This window comes from Pleurodeles waltl, chromosome 10 (assembly GCF_031143425.1).
Source record: "Pleurodeles waltl isolate 20211129_DDA chromosome 10, aPleWal1.hap1.20221129, whole genome shotgun sequence".
In the NCBI taxonomy this organism is placed as follows: Eukaryota; Metazoa; Chordata; class Amphibia; order Caudata; family Salamandridae; genus Pleurodeles; species Pleurodeles waltl.
In genome coordinates, this window is record NC_090449.1 from 429228801 (window position 1) to 429243631 (window position 14831).

Consider the following 14831-nt stretch of genomic DNA (forward strand, 5'->3'; position numbering starts at 1 on the left):
TAGCCCAAGTATAGCCTAATGACAAAAGTGTGCAAAACACTTAGGTGGTCATTACAACCCTGGTGGTCGGTGTTAAAGCGGCGGTAAGACCGCCAACAGGCCGGCGGTAGAAAATTTGCAATTACGAGCGTGGCGGAAACCGGCAACAAAGACAGCCACTTTAACACTCCGACCACCACGGCGGTACAAACAAACAGCTTGGCGGTCACCGCCAACAGACAGGCGGGAGACAATGTATCGCCCACGCTATTATGACAGGCCAATCCACCACCTTTTCAGGGGCGGATTCACCACAGATAAAAACACGACGGAAACAGGACTCACAGGAGGAAAAACACTCACCTCTACACACTCCATGAGGAACGAGGACGCCATGGATCCGGAACTCCAAATTCTCCCTACAATAGTCTTCCTGCTCCTCTACCAGGAGCACGAACGCCGGCGGCGAAGACCACGGTGATTACTGCACCTACGACACAGGGGAGGGGGAGGGAAAAAACAGTGACACACACACGCAACACCCCCACCCTCACCCACTCCAACACACACACTAATGCATATCAATACATCACAGTTACACCCCCCAAACCCTCCGAAAGAATGCAAAGACAATAGAAAATGAGTGTAACCATTGTAACATATTAAAATCAAGTAGGCAGAAATATATATATATATACCCCATGTACATAATATATACCAAGCATAGTAGCCCAGGTAGTGCTCTAAGAAAGTCCGTGGAACACTGGGACCACACGGTATGGGCGAGGCCCACACAAGATCCCCGACCATGATGGAGAGAACACTGCAGGGGCATCAGACAGCAACTAAACAGGCACCTCAGGGGGAGGGAAAGGGGGGGCACCTCAGCCGCTTGAGTGCACAACACCAAATCCACGAGGGGGCCACATGCCCACTGTTCCATCCTGGGGAGTGCAAAGCCACAGTCTCTCAAGTCTCTAGAGTGGGTGGTTTGCCCACTGTTCTATCCTGGGGAGTGCAAAGCCACAGTCTCTCAAGTCTCTACAGTGGGTGGTTTGCCCACTGTTCAATCCTGGGGAGTGCAAAGCCACAGTCTCTCAAGTCTCTACAGTGGGTGGGTTGCCCACTGTTCCATCCTGGGGAGTGCAAAGCCACAGTCTCTCAAGTCTCACAAGTGGGTAGTTTGCCCACTGTTCAATCCTGGGGAGTGCAAAGCCACAGTCTCTCAAGTCTCACAAGTGGGTGGTTTGCCCACTAATCAATCCTGGGGAGTGCAAAGCCACAGTCTCTCAAGTCTCACAAGTGGGTGGTTTGCCCACTGTTCAATCCTGGAGAGTGCAAAGCCACAGTCTCTCAAGTGGATAACAGTCTCCACTGGTTCTGGAGGGGGCTTTGTGCCCAGAGTGCTTCATCCTGCTAAGGACAGAGGGAGTGGATGCCTTTCTCCACTGGTTCTGGAGGGGGCTTTGTGCCCAGAGTGCTTCATCCTGCCAAGGACTGAGGTAGTGAATGTATCTCTCCACTGGTTCTGGAGGGGGCTTTGTGCCCAGAGTGCTTCATCCTGCTAAGGACAGAGGGAGTGGATGCCTTTCTCCACTGGTTCTGGGGGGGGCTTTGTGCCCAGAGTGCTTCATCCTGCTAAGGACAGAGGGAGTGGATGCCTTTCTCCACTGGCTCTGGAGGGGGCTTTGTGCCCAGAGTGCTTCATCCTGCCAAGGACTGAGGTAGTGCATGTATCTCTCCACTGGTTCTGGAGGGGGCTTTGTGCCCAGAGTGCTTCATCCTGCTAAGGACAGAGGGAGTGGATGTCTTTCTCACTGGTTCTGGAGGGGGCTTTGTGCCCAGAGTGCTTCATCCTGCTAAGGACAGAGGGAGTGGATGCCTTTCTCCATTGGTTCTGGAGGGGGCTTTGTGCCCAGAGTGCTTCATCCTACCAAGGACTGAGGTAGTGGATGTATCTCTCCACTGGTTCTGGAAGGGGCTTTGTGCCCAGAGTACTTCATCCTTCTAAGGTCAGAGGGAGTGGATGCCTTTCTCCACTGGTTCAGGAGGGGGCATGGTGCCCAGAGTGCATCATTCACCCCATGACGGACTCAATTGTGCAGTGCCCTTGCCGCTCATGGGCCAGCGGTGCTTGAGATGGCGGTGCCCTGTTCAGCGGTGCTTGATATGGCGGTGCCCTGTTCAGCGGTGCTTGAGATGGCGGTCTCCATTGCAGGGTCTCAGCTGCTGGCGGTCCTTCATGGCCCAGCGGGGCTTTTGCTGGCGGTCCTTCATGGCCCAGTGGGGCTTTTGCTGGCGGTCCTTCATGGCCCAGGGGGGCTAGTGCTGGCGGTGGCCTCCTGGCCAGGTGGGCTGGTGCTGGCGGTGGCCTCCTGGCCAGGTGGGCTGGTGCTGGCAGTGGCCTCCTGGGCAGCTGGGCTGGTGCTGGCGGTGGCCTCCTGGGCATCGGGAATGACGGCGGTCTTCTCCGCCGTGCTGCTCTTCCCATACTTGCCGGGTATCTTGTGGCCCTTCCCCACCTTGGAAGGTGTCACAGCTGACTCCACACTCCCACTGGGACCCCTGGGAGCGGCTTTGGTGGCTGGAGTCTTCCCCCTCTCCCGCTGGGCACTGGCCAACTTCTGATGCTTCACAGGTGGGGGACTGACTGGCTGCCCTGGTGGCCGGTGCACTCCAGATTCCGGTGACTACAGGCACCACTGATCCCAGAGATGTTGTGGCTGAGGTGCTAGTTCGGGACCTATGAGATGGACGGGGTGGGGAGGTGTGGGAAAGAGGTCAAGGTTGGACAGGAAAAGTTTTTTGGACACACTGGGACGGGTAGCTGGAGGGGATTTGGGAGTGGAGGAAGAGGTGGTGGTTGTAGGTGTACGTTTGGTGAATTTGGGTGAAGGTGCATGCGCTGGAGGCTGTTGTGAGGTGGATGGCTGTTGGGTGGGTGTGTGCCTGCGTTTGTGTATCTTGGGAGGGGGCGTCACTGTCACACTGGGAGAGGACACAGGGGACGTGTGAATGGTAGTGGGGGTGGTGACTGCACGTGAGCGGGGTGTGGTGGTGGGTGTGTTGGAGAGGGACGTAGTGGCTGTAGAGGTAATGCATGTAGGTGTGAGTGTAGACGAGACTGGGAGGGAGGAGGGAGACGAGGAGGGGGACACAGTGGAGGCAATGGATGTTGGTGTGTTTGCATGTGTGTGATGCTTGCGTGAATGCCTGTGGGATGTGTGGTGCTTATGTTTGCCTGAGCTTCCCTTGGGTGTTGACGTGTGTGCATGTTGGTCTGTAGGTGTGCTTGGGATAGGCTGAGGTACAGGGGATTGGGTCGGGGTGGAGGAAGTTGGAGGGGGGAGGCTAGACACAGGGACAATGGCTGCCATCAGTGCTGGGGCCAGAGTTTGAAAAGCTCGCTGAAGGGCCGCCTGACCAGAATGAATGCCCTCCAGGAATGCATTGGTTTTCTGCAACTGCCTCTCTACACCCTGGATGGCATTCAAAATGGTAGACTGCCCAACAGTGAGGGACCTGAGGAGGTCAATGGCCTCCTCACTGAGGGCAGCAGGGGTGACTGGGGCAGGGCCTGAGGTGCCTAGGGCGAAGGTGATGCCCACCCTCCTGGGTGAGCGGGCACGGGGCAAAGGCTGAGGGGCTACTGGGAGGGTGGAGCTGGTAGGGGGGTGGTGGCTGTACCTGTAGATGTGGGGGCACAGATGTTGCCACCACCACAAGTGAGCTCCCATCAGAGGATGAGTCCGTGTTGCTGGTGTCGGCTCCTGTCCCCACCGTGGAGCTCCCCTCGCCCTCCGTCCCACTGGTGAATTCAGACTCCGTAGTGTCGCCTTCCAGGGCCATGTGGGATGCAGCTCCCTCGTGCTCCGGTGCCACTGCTCCTCCGCCTGATGATGATAATCCACACAAGAACAGGGAGACCACAAAAGGGGGGGGAAGACAGAAGAAAGACATGTTAAGTGGATGCATTACCGCTACCGTTGGTGGACACGACAGACACAGAAGCCCCATTCACTACGCCGCACTCTTGGGCTCCACTGTTCAATTCCTGGGAAATGGCCTACAAGGCTATGGACGACATCTGCACACATAGATGACACAGGGGCATGACTAGGTGTACTTGGCACTCTACAGAGGTGGGGTGGGGTGCCACATGGCTTGCCTTACGGAGGGGCCTTGCCTACGGAACTCGCCCTGGCCTAGGGAAACCCACAGCCCACCTCCCCCTCCCAGACCCCTCCACTGCGTGCAAAGTCAGCAGAATGAGAGTGTACTCACCCCCTTGTGGCTGCTGTGATGCCCTCAAGCACCCATCCAACTCCGGGTAGGCCACCGCCAGGATCCTGAACATCAGGGGGGTCATCGTGCGACGGGCACCCCTCCCACGTTGGGGGGCCATCCCCAGCTGAGCCTCCGCCGTCTTCTTGCTCCAGCGGTGAATGTCCTCCCATCTTTTACGGCAGTGGGTGCTCCGTCTGTGGTAGACCCCCAGTGTCCGGACGTCCTTGGCGATGGCACGCCAAATATGTTTTTTCTGGTGGGCGCTGACCTTCATGAAATGTACAGGGGAAAAAGAGAAGTTATTACCGACTGCACCGTCAAAGTGATTGGCCCCCATCCCTACCCTTGCCATGTGGCACATGCATTCCCCGTATTTCATGCACGCAGCACGCAGCACTCTCCCCCCTTCCTTCTTACATCCAGCCCTCTCCACACAGGCATAGCCCATACAACATGCTCCCTGTGTACTTACCTGTTTGTCTGGAGGACCGTAGAGTAGCGTGTACTGGGGAAGGACCCCATCCACAAGCTTCTCCAACTCCTCTGATGTGAAGGCAGGGGCCCTTTTCCCAGACACTCGAGCCATTGTCTCTTCCAGACCGAGGTCACAGCAGCACTTGCAGTGTAGGTACTCTCCTGTCGAAGATCAGGTATCGAGTGATTGAACAGATAGAAAATGGCGGTCCCGTCCGCGGCGGTGCGTACCGTCACCGCCAGCGTACATCGGTATTGGCTCCTGCGACCCATAGGGTCCAATGTTAAGCAATGCAGCATTGCGCCGCGGTCTTCAACCGTCTACCGCGACGGTGTACAACACAAGCGCAGTTACCTCACATCCCATTGTCCCACTTTAGAGGTCAGGCAGCCGCCATTTCAGGGGCCCACATGTCTTCATTTCCAACTGCGTCACACATACCTAGGCCTAGACTCAACACACATACAGGCCACCTTTTGTGTATGATTGGTGTTCTGGGTAAACTGTGGGTACGTACCTCTGAGTTGTTTGACTCTGTGCTCGCTGTTGTCCTTCATAGGCACCATCCGCTGGGACATGTGAGAAGATGGCGGCATCCTCCGATGTACCGACCGTTGGTGGACCTGTCGACAATGGAGGAGCGACATGTGATTATCACATACAGGCTTGACCGTGCCACAGTCCAGGAACTGAGTACCTAGTTGGAGCCAGAGCTGATGTCAGCAATCCGCCATCCCACAGGAATCCCCCCTCAAGTGCAGGTGCTGTCAGTGCTCCATTTCCTTGCAAGTGGGTCTTTTCAAACAACAGTGGCCATAGCATCAGGGATGTCCCAGCCTATGTTTTCCAACGTATTGTCCAGAGTGTTGTCTGCCCTTCTGAAACACATCCGGAGCTACATCGTTTTCCCTTAGGTGGAGGATTTGCCTACAGTGAAAGGGGATTTCTATGCCCTGGGACATATCCCCAACATCATAGGTGCCATTGATGGGACCCATGTGGCTTTGATCCCCCCCACAGGAGTGAACAGGTGTACAGAAACCTGAAGAGTTATCATTCTATGAATGTACAGATGGTATGTTTGGCAGACCAGTACATCTCCCATGTGAATGCCAAGTTCCCTGGCTCAGTGCATGATGCCTACATCCTGCGGAATAGCAGCATCCCTTATGTGATGGGTCAACTCCAGAGGCACAGTGTGTGGCTATTAGGTGACCACCTGGAGGCAAGTCAGTGGGAATGGTTGTCTGGGTCTGGGGATATCCCTCCAGGTTAGTGCATGTCTAACAGTTGTCCCTCACCATTTGCAGGTGACTCTGGCTACCCCAACCTGTCATGGCTACTGACCCTGTGAGGAATCCCAGGACAAGGGCAGAGGAACGCTACAATGAGGCCCATGGGCGAACTAGGAGGGTGATCGAGCGGACCTTCGGCCTCCTGAAGGCCAGGTTTAGGTGCCTCCATATGACAGGTGGCTCCCTATTCTACTCACCAAAGAAGGTGCGCCAGATCATCGTGGCCTGCTGTATGCTTCATAACTTGGCATTGCGACGACAAGTGCCTTTTCTGCAGGAGGACGGTCCAGATGGCGGTGTTGTTGCAGCTGTGGAGCCTGTGGACAGTGAAGATGAGGAAGCAGAGGAAGAAGACATGAACAACAGGGACTCAGTGATCCAGCAATATTTCCAGTGAGACACAGGTAAGAGCATAGACCTGCCTACTACATGTACTTTAACACTACTACCTCTCTACTGTCTGTCGTTTTCACCCAGTGTATGGTCACTGAGTTGTCACTTTCCCTTATGATTTCACAGATGTGGGTCCCACTGTGTGACATCTGCTTAGATTCCTCATGGACTAGAGCTGTGTGACATAGGTATGTTGACATTACAATTGAAAGAGCATTTTGTCACTGTAATTGCTAATACACTATTTCAAAATCACAGACAGACTCCAGATTGTTTTGTGATTTAAGTGTGTTTATTTAAGTGCTCAATATTGGAGGGGGTAGGGAAATGGTGAGGGGTGATGGCGGAGGAATGTCCATGGCAGAGTCCAGTCTATTAGCCTCACAGGTGCACTGCCCAAATGGGCATAGGAAGTGGAGCTGGGCAGTTTAAGGATGGACAGGGTGACAAAGTCGGACAGTAGTATGACAATCAGGGTGGTCTCATTTCTTGGCGGGGGTCTTGGCATTGTGCTCTGTCTTTGTCCTGGATCTCAGGGACCGTTTGCGGGGTGGTTCTCTATCTGCAGGGGGTGAGGTGCTGGTGTGGTGGTCCTGTGGTGAGGCGTCCTGTCCACTAGCGGCAATGGAGGTGGTGGGAAGTTCATCGTCCATGCTAGTGTCAGTGTCCCTTTGTAGTGCCACAGTGTCCCTCCTGGTGTTGAGTAGTTCCTTCAGCACCCCTACGATGGTGCCCAGGGTGGAGCTGATGGTTCTGAGTTCCTCCCTGAAACCCATATACTGTTCCTCCTGCAGGCGCTGGGTCTCCTGAAACTTGGCCAGCACCGTTGCCATTGTCTCCTGGGAGTGGTGGTAGGCTCCCATGATGGAGGAGAGGGCCTCGTGGAGAGTGGGTTCCCTTGGCCTGTCTGCCCCCTGTCGCACAGCAGCCCTCCCAGTTCCCCTGTGTTCCTTGGCCTTCGTCCCCTGGACCGTGTGCCCACTACCACTGCCCCCAGGTCCCTGTTGTTGTTGGGGTGGTGAGTTATCCTGGGTTCCCTGTAGTGGTGGACACATTGCTGATTGACATGCCCTGGGGAATGAGGGATTGGCCCGCTGGGTGGGTGCTGTGCTGGTGTTTCCAGAGGGGGGGAAGGTCTGTGGTCGCCTGTGACTGGGTGAGGGGAACCGTCTGTCCCGAGGTCCCCGATGGGCCAGGCTGGTCATCTAGATCCAGTTGGACAGAGCTGCTGTCATCACTGTGGGCCCCCTCTGTTGGTGGTGTGGACATGTGTGGACCCTCCTGTCCGGTGACGTTGGGTAGGGGTCCTGCAGGGGTATAAAAGGATGGTTATAACATCTGTGTGTGTCATGGTGTGCAATGGGTGGGTGACCGTGTACCCCAGTGCTTGCATTCCTGTGTGGGACCTTGTGTGATGATGGTTTAGGGGGTTGTATAGGTATGTACAGTGGGCATGCTTTAGTGATGGGTGTCCATGCTTTGTTGTTGCATGCAGGGCTTGGTGTTGGAAGGGGTGGTTTGTGATGTTGGGACATATGTGAGGAGTTGGGGTGCTGGGGGTGAGGGTGGGGGTATGTGATAGCATGCTGGTAGGGTGGGGGATGTAATAATTAAGATTTGTCTTACCAGACTCCAATCCTCCACCTACTCCCTCGAGGCCCTCAGGATGCAGAATCGCCAAGACCTGCTCCTCCCATGTTGTTAGCTGTGGGGGAGGAGGTGGGGGTCCGCCGCCAGTCCGCTGAACCGCCTGGTGGTGTCTTGAGACCACAGAACGCACCTTCCCCCGTAGGTCGTTCCACCTCTTCCTGATGTCCTCCCGATTTCTTGGGTGCTGTCCCACTGCGTCGACCCTGTCCACTATTCTTCGCCATAGCTCCATCTTCCTTGCAATTGAGGTGTGCTGCACCTGTGCTCCGAATAGCTGTGGCTCTACCCGGACAATTTCCTCCACCATGACCCTGAGCTCCTCCTCGAGAACCTGGGGTGTCTTTGCCGTGCCATGGGGTGGTGTAGGTGATGTGTGGGGTGGAGTGTGTGGTGATAAGTGTGCTGATATGTAGTGGTGTGTTGTGTGAGTTGCGTGGAAGTTCTGTGAGTGATGATGTTGTGTGCCTGTGGATGCTGTTGTTCTTGCTGGTGCTGTCTCTTTATGGCCTTCTTTCGGTATATTTGGTCATGTGGGTTTGTGGGTGATGTGGGTGTGTGTTTTATATTGTAATGGGCGTGGTGTGTGTATATGTACCAGGTGTGTGTATTTCGAATTGTCCAATGTGGTAGTGTTGTATGTGTGTGTGTATTTTGAGCGCGGCGATGTGTACCGCCAATGGAATACCGTGGTTGAAAGACCGCCGCGTGGATTCGTGTGTCGTGATAGTGTGGGCGTATTCCTGCTGGCGTGACGGTGGAGGTTTTGTTTTCGCCAGTTTATCACTGACCTTTGGTGTGGCGGACTTGTGTGGGTGTCTGAATTTTGGCGGATTCCGAAATGTGGGTCATAATAGCTGTGGCAGAAATCCGCGGCGGTGTGTTAGCGGTCTTCTGCACTGCACTTCTGTAAGTGGCTTTTACCGCCAATGTTGTAATGACCGCCTTCATTTTTTAGGTTTTTTTTGCAGTTTTATACAGCACAGACTTGACCCAAAGGTACTGGAGTGCTTAACATGAGCACCAGTTACATTACACAAGGACACATTCATTTTGGTACATAAAGATAGTAAATAATTTAAATGTGCTTTATTACTATTTGAGAACTCAGAAAACATGTCCTCAGTTTGGTTTTTTAAAGCGCTAAACATAATTTCTATGGGAATAAGACCCTCTCAATTTTACAATCTAGTTGCTCATTAGAGTACTGGGGAAGGCAGATGTCAGGGGCACAGAATTGGATAATTGAGGGCAGGGAGGAGGGTGCAAAGGCAACAAGTTGAATATCGTGGGCAGGTGGGAGGGGCAGTGGCAGTACAAGGGAACATGGAAGGTAGATGAAAGGGGGTGTGGCAATAGATCAACCATGCAGGACAGGCAAGAGACGCTGTGGCAATATAACAGACCATTGAGGGCAGAAAGAAGAGGCAGTGGCAGTACAACCATAATTGCCAACAGACCTGGTTCAGTCAGGAGTCTCCTGGTGTTTCTAAGCCCAGAAGGGCTTTTTTAATCTTTTTCCTTTCTAAAATGTCCTCTTTTTCATTGTAACTCAAAGGGGAAAATCAATTCTCGAGGTTTTTTTTCAAAATCTCCTTTTTACCAATCTCTCTCTCCTGGACTCAGATAACAGATGGCAGAAGGAAGATGGGCAGGGGCACCAAACTGAACTTAAAGGTAAAACTTCAGGGGTTGCAGCAGCACAATACGCCACACTGGGCGAGCGGGATGACAGTGCAGCACAACTGACCATAAAAAGCAATAGGGAGGGGAAAGGGCCATGCGCATGGACAAGAGGGTAAAGATGCAAGGGCAGCAAGCTGACCATACCAGACAGACAGGAGGGACAGTTGCAGCATAACGGACCATGAAGGGCAGGAGGCAGGGAGGGGACAGTGGCAGCACATCAGACCATGCAAGGCAGGGGGAGTGGTGCATGGACTCCGACAATAGAGGGTAGGAAGGAGGTGGATGGAGCAGCAAGCTAACTGTTCAGGGCAGGCAGGAAGAGAAGTGGGAAAGCAACAGCCAGTCAAGGCTGCAATGAGGAAGCAGGGGCATGGACTTGGACAATGGATGGCAAGGAGGAGAGGGGGCCGGAGCAGCAAGCATGGGTGGTGGCAGTACAACACTGAGTCAGGCCCTGCATCCAACTCCCCCCTCCCCCAACTGTGCATTGCAATGGGCATCTTACTTAATGTTAAAAAAAAACCTAGAAATTCACAGAAAAAAAGCAAATGTTACAGGGAGGTTATAGTTAGGAAATAGAACAAAAAAAAACTTAAAACTCACTAAAAAGCAAATGTTACAGGGAAAGTTAGATTCAGATTTTACACGCGCAAAACCATAGAAATTCAGCTGTTATAGTTAGTTATTTCAAGTAATCCTAAGGTAACTATAACTTGCACCCTTGCCATACACTACTAATTACCCCAGTTATTACATCACTCATGACATCTTCTTTGACATCATTGATTATATCAGTGTGACATTTGTAGTAAAAAGTATTTATGCAAAAACTGTGCATGGTGAGGGCGCAAGCTATAGTTACCTTAGGGCACAAGTTATAGTTACTTCAAATAATTCTAACTATAACAGCTGAATTTCTATGGTTTTGTGTGTGTAAAATCTGAACCTAACTATAACGTCCCTGTAATCTTTGTTTTTTTAGTATATATATATATATATATATTATGTGTTTGTGAATAGAAGTACTACATATGTTTATGATATTATATATATATTATATTTAACATGTGCTCTGGGGTCCCCACACGTGGGCGGGACTATTCAGTGCTTATGACTAGTGATGAGGATCCCCTGGATGAGAAGAGGTGGTTTCAGGCTAAATCTGAGATTTTACATTTTACTGTTCCTGAGATACAGTAGAAGTGCTGAGCTGTTCTACTCAACACCAAAGGACTACAAAATCAATCAGATATCTTGAGATCCCAGACCCTGGAGATATATACAAACCCAATTTTCCACCATTGTTTTCCACCCTGAAGGAGGACCTGACCTGATGGCGAACACTTCCCATTGCATAGATGGGACAGGTAAATTCAATTAAGGAAACAATACTTCTGAAAGCACATTGCCTCTTCCAGGCCTTGTCATTAATAATTATCCCAGAGATTTTTTTATAGGCCTTAAACTTAGATATATTTGGGAAGGGAAACAACCCAGGGTTTCATATAAACTGCTATGCCAGCTGAGATATAGGGATGGAATGGCTTTACCATCTATGCATATGTTTAAGTAATGAGCCTGAACAATGGGGGTCATGGTGGAACAGAGCTCTACAATGAATGAGAAGATCTGGGTACATACGAATGGAGTGGTGGTGGGACTACCTCTATGGGATCTCATTTGAAAGCCCAAGAAAGACCGACCTCCTAATGTATACCTTAGTACACCTACAGCCACAACTCTCCATGTGTGGGATAGACTAACCAACAGCTATAGATGACCACTTACCATTCAACCACACTCCCATTTACTTCAATAACTCTTTCATACCAACACTACATCCTGACCCATTTGCAAAGTGGCAGGAGTAAGACTGCATTATGAATTCTGACCTATTTTGTAACAGTAAGATTAAGTCCTTTGAGGAGATTCCAGGAGCTTTTTGGATTCTTACAGAGGATGAATACTGGAGGGATGGGCAAGTGAGTTTCACAAGCTATAAAACCAGTAATTATGTTCTAAGATTTGTACTCTACATGGCTTGTGGGGAGGTTTGGGCAGCTCTGTGTTTTTTCTTCTTTTTTTACTGTAATCTGGGTGCAGTATCATGCCTAAGGTTTATGTTGCCTGAGATCAAACCATGAACAGGTTATCACTTAGGCTTCTGTTGTGAAAGATGATGAATGCTTTTAGCTTGCCATGTTATTGGAAAAATCTGATAACATGGTTGTGAAAAATAAAGATGACTTTAATTCAATGAGTAGCATGTAATAGTACAAAATATTGTAAACCACCTCATTTACAGCAAAGAAGTAACCTAGAACCCCACTTACCCCACTGGAATCTGAAAGACTGGAAGTGAAGCAAATACTCACCGTCATTTATATGTAGCATCTTGCTAGCTTCTGATACAAGCATCTCTATGAGTTCAGACGATGGAAGAAATAGACCTGCTGATGAATTGCTATCCTCCTGCTGCTTGCAAGCACTGCTGCAATAAATACCAGCCAGTTAGAATATTTCAACAGATATAGGGAACATAGAAGTGTGTGTGAGTTTTGGGGGGTGAAAAAAAGCTCAAACTGGTAGAGCCTGGTCACCTCTACACCCATCTACCCGAAAGCATTCAAATGAGAATCTCTTAAACATTGTGCCTACATTTTGTTTTCATGATATGAATGTCCTGCATAACAATTTTGTACTTGTGACAGACACACCAACAATGTTGGGTATTTCTTTAGATTTCTAGCATTTTGCATCTATGCAAAAAGATAAAGTAGCCCAAAAATGTGGACCACCCTCCTCCCTCATTGAGGATGAGGAATGTCATTTTTACCCTACAGCTTATAGCTAGGGTGACTACCTCAACACTACTGTAGCACACATACTACCTTAATACGTGGATCCCAGGCTCTTCGCAGCAAACACCACTGAGTGAGAAGCTTTATTAGCTGCCAGTCACCCAACCGTTGATTTAGGACTTACAAGGTCAAAGATCAGCTGTGTATCATCCATGTACATATAGAAATGTGACCCTACCTGAAAGAGTAATTTGGTAAGGGCTGCACGTCTATGTTAAATAATTAGGGCTATTGAGCCATAAGAGTCACTACAGCTGATCTTGATAGGCTTAAAGATGAAAAGAGGCAAGCCGATGGACTGGCATCTGTTCTCAAGGTGGGAGGTGACCAATTCAAGTACTGTCCTGAGACAGGTACAAACATACATAACTCTGCCAACACAATTAGTACATTTGGGTATAACTTTTAAAGATCACTAAATGTCATATGATTTTGAACCCAATCATATACAGTTACAAAATAAATTAAATACCCTTTTTTAAATAATATCTGATTAATTCACAGTTTATAAACCACCTTACTACAACAACTTATTTGCAGACATAATTTCAATTTAATCAGAGAACAAGTATGTAACCAATAAGTGTTATTTAACCTTATCCCGACCCCTCATTCATACTAAAAACACTGTATAAACATTTGCTCAAATATCAATCAGTGAAGACCCAAATATGGAACTACCAATTTCAGGGTGCAATATATTAAGGAAGCGAAATGGGAATAATGAAAGACGAGAAGAAGGGGGGCAAGGAAGGAAACCTAAGATATCTGTAGAAAAACAGGACTCAAATTAGAATCAAGAACTTGTATTTAGTAAAGAAATGTATTCAAACAACCTGCCTGTGTGACAAAAAAATACGCCAAAACACACAAAAAAACCCACACAAAAACACAAAAATCGAAACAACCACATGACTCACCAGCTCAATGTGAATAGTATGCCAATCACATCAGGGACATTGCTGACTAGTCCAGGGAACCACCAACGTGCATTAGACATTGTTTCTAGCTCAAGTACCGTGCACAATCTGAGAGTCTTAGCATAGACAGGGATGTAAAATTACCTAAAACATTTTTGGACATATTCTATGCAAAATAAATGTATGCCTTTTACCATCACACAACTTATAGTAATAAGAAAGTGCAAAGACAGTTAACAAAAACTGGATGGAATACCGCAGGAAACCCACCAGCTATACAGAAAACTACCTTGTCTGGATGAGGTAATTATGAGGGGTCCAGAAGATGACTTTTGATGAGATCCTCACTAAAGTGAGCAACAGAACAAATAAATTGTGAAGAAAGACAAAGCATGGGCTAACACAGAGGACCAGTAAATGTCATAAATTATCTCCAGTCCCAACCAACAGATGAATGCACTGCGAGTTGTCCCTTAACGCCAGGAAGCATAAAATAGGTGTAATCCCGGATTATCGAATGGTTCACAAAATTATCTCCTCCATTTAGCTGAAAGAATCTAACTAGTCAGGTTGTACCAAAAAGCACAGTACGTGCTATATCCTATGTGTGAGAATACTGCAAATAAAGAACAGTATTTAAAATGAAATTGCAACCGAAATGGAAACAGTAACTATCTAGACGACTGAAAAGTAGGTCAGTTACAAAGATAAAAAGTAGATACACAAAAACAATATGGGCCAGCTGGGTTGCAACTAGATATGGCCAAGGAGGAACAGATGTAACTAAGGGGAACAACCTTTGTCAAAATTAATTAGTCTGTCAGATGGTAGCAATACTAAAAGTAATAGTACAGACCATAATCACTAAGGGACACACAGCTCTCATAAGGTAGACAGGGGAGCGTCTTCCCCAATAGAGCCTAATACTCCTGAGAACTCCAAACAGATGTATCTGGCAATATCATGGCATTCCTGTGTAACAAGTTTCCCTGGGTGAAACCAACAGCAGGAGGAGAAGGAACAAAGCAAAATTAGATGGACAATGTTATGTTGATGAATTGTAAAGTTATACACACACATCGTGTTTTGCATGCACTCAACCATTATCATACGTGTTTTGTGTTCTACATTCTGTTACAGAATTATTGATCCTTGCAAGTTGGAAGTTGAAGCTCCTTGATGTGCTGAGAGGCCGCTGCCACCTGTACTTCTATATTAAATCGTAATACTTGCAGACTCCTGTCATTAATGAAGCAACACTGCAATTTGACGATGAGGATTCTTA

General features: G+C 49.2%; 1 protein-coding gene across 1 annotated transcript in view; it reads right to left on the minus strand.

Moving 5' to 3' along the window:
* The window catches only part of LOC138261592 (syntaxin-binding protein 4-like), a 717553-nt gene that overhangs the window by 251863 nt on the left and 450859 nt on the right, over positions 1-14831 (minus strand). The window contains exon 4 of the mRNA XM_069210693.1: positions 12141-12256. Within this exon, the coding sequence (XP_069066794.1) occupies positions 12141-12256 (116 nt within the window). The remainder of the gene's footprint in view (positions 1-12140; positions 12257-14831) is intronic.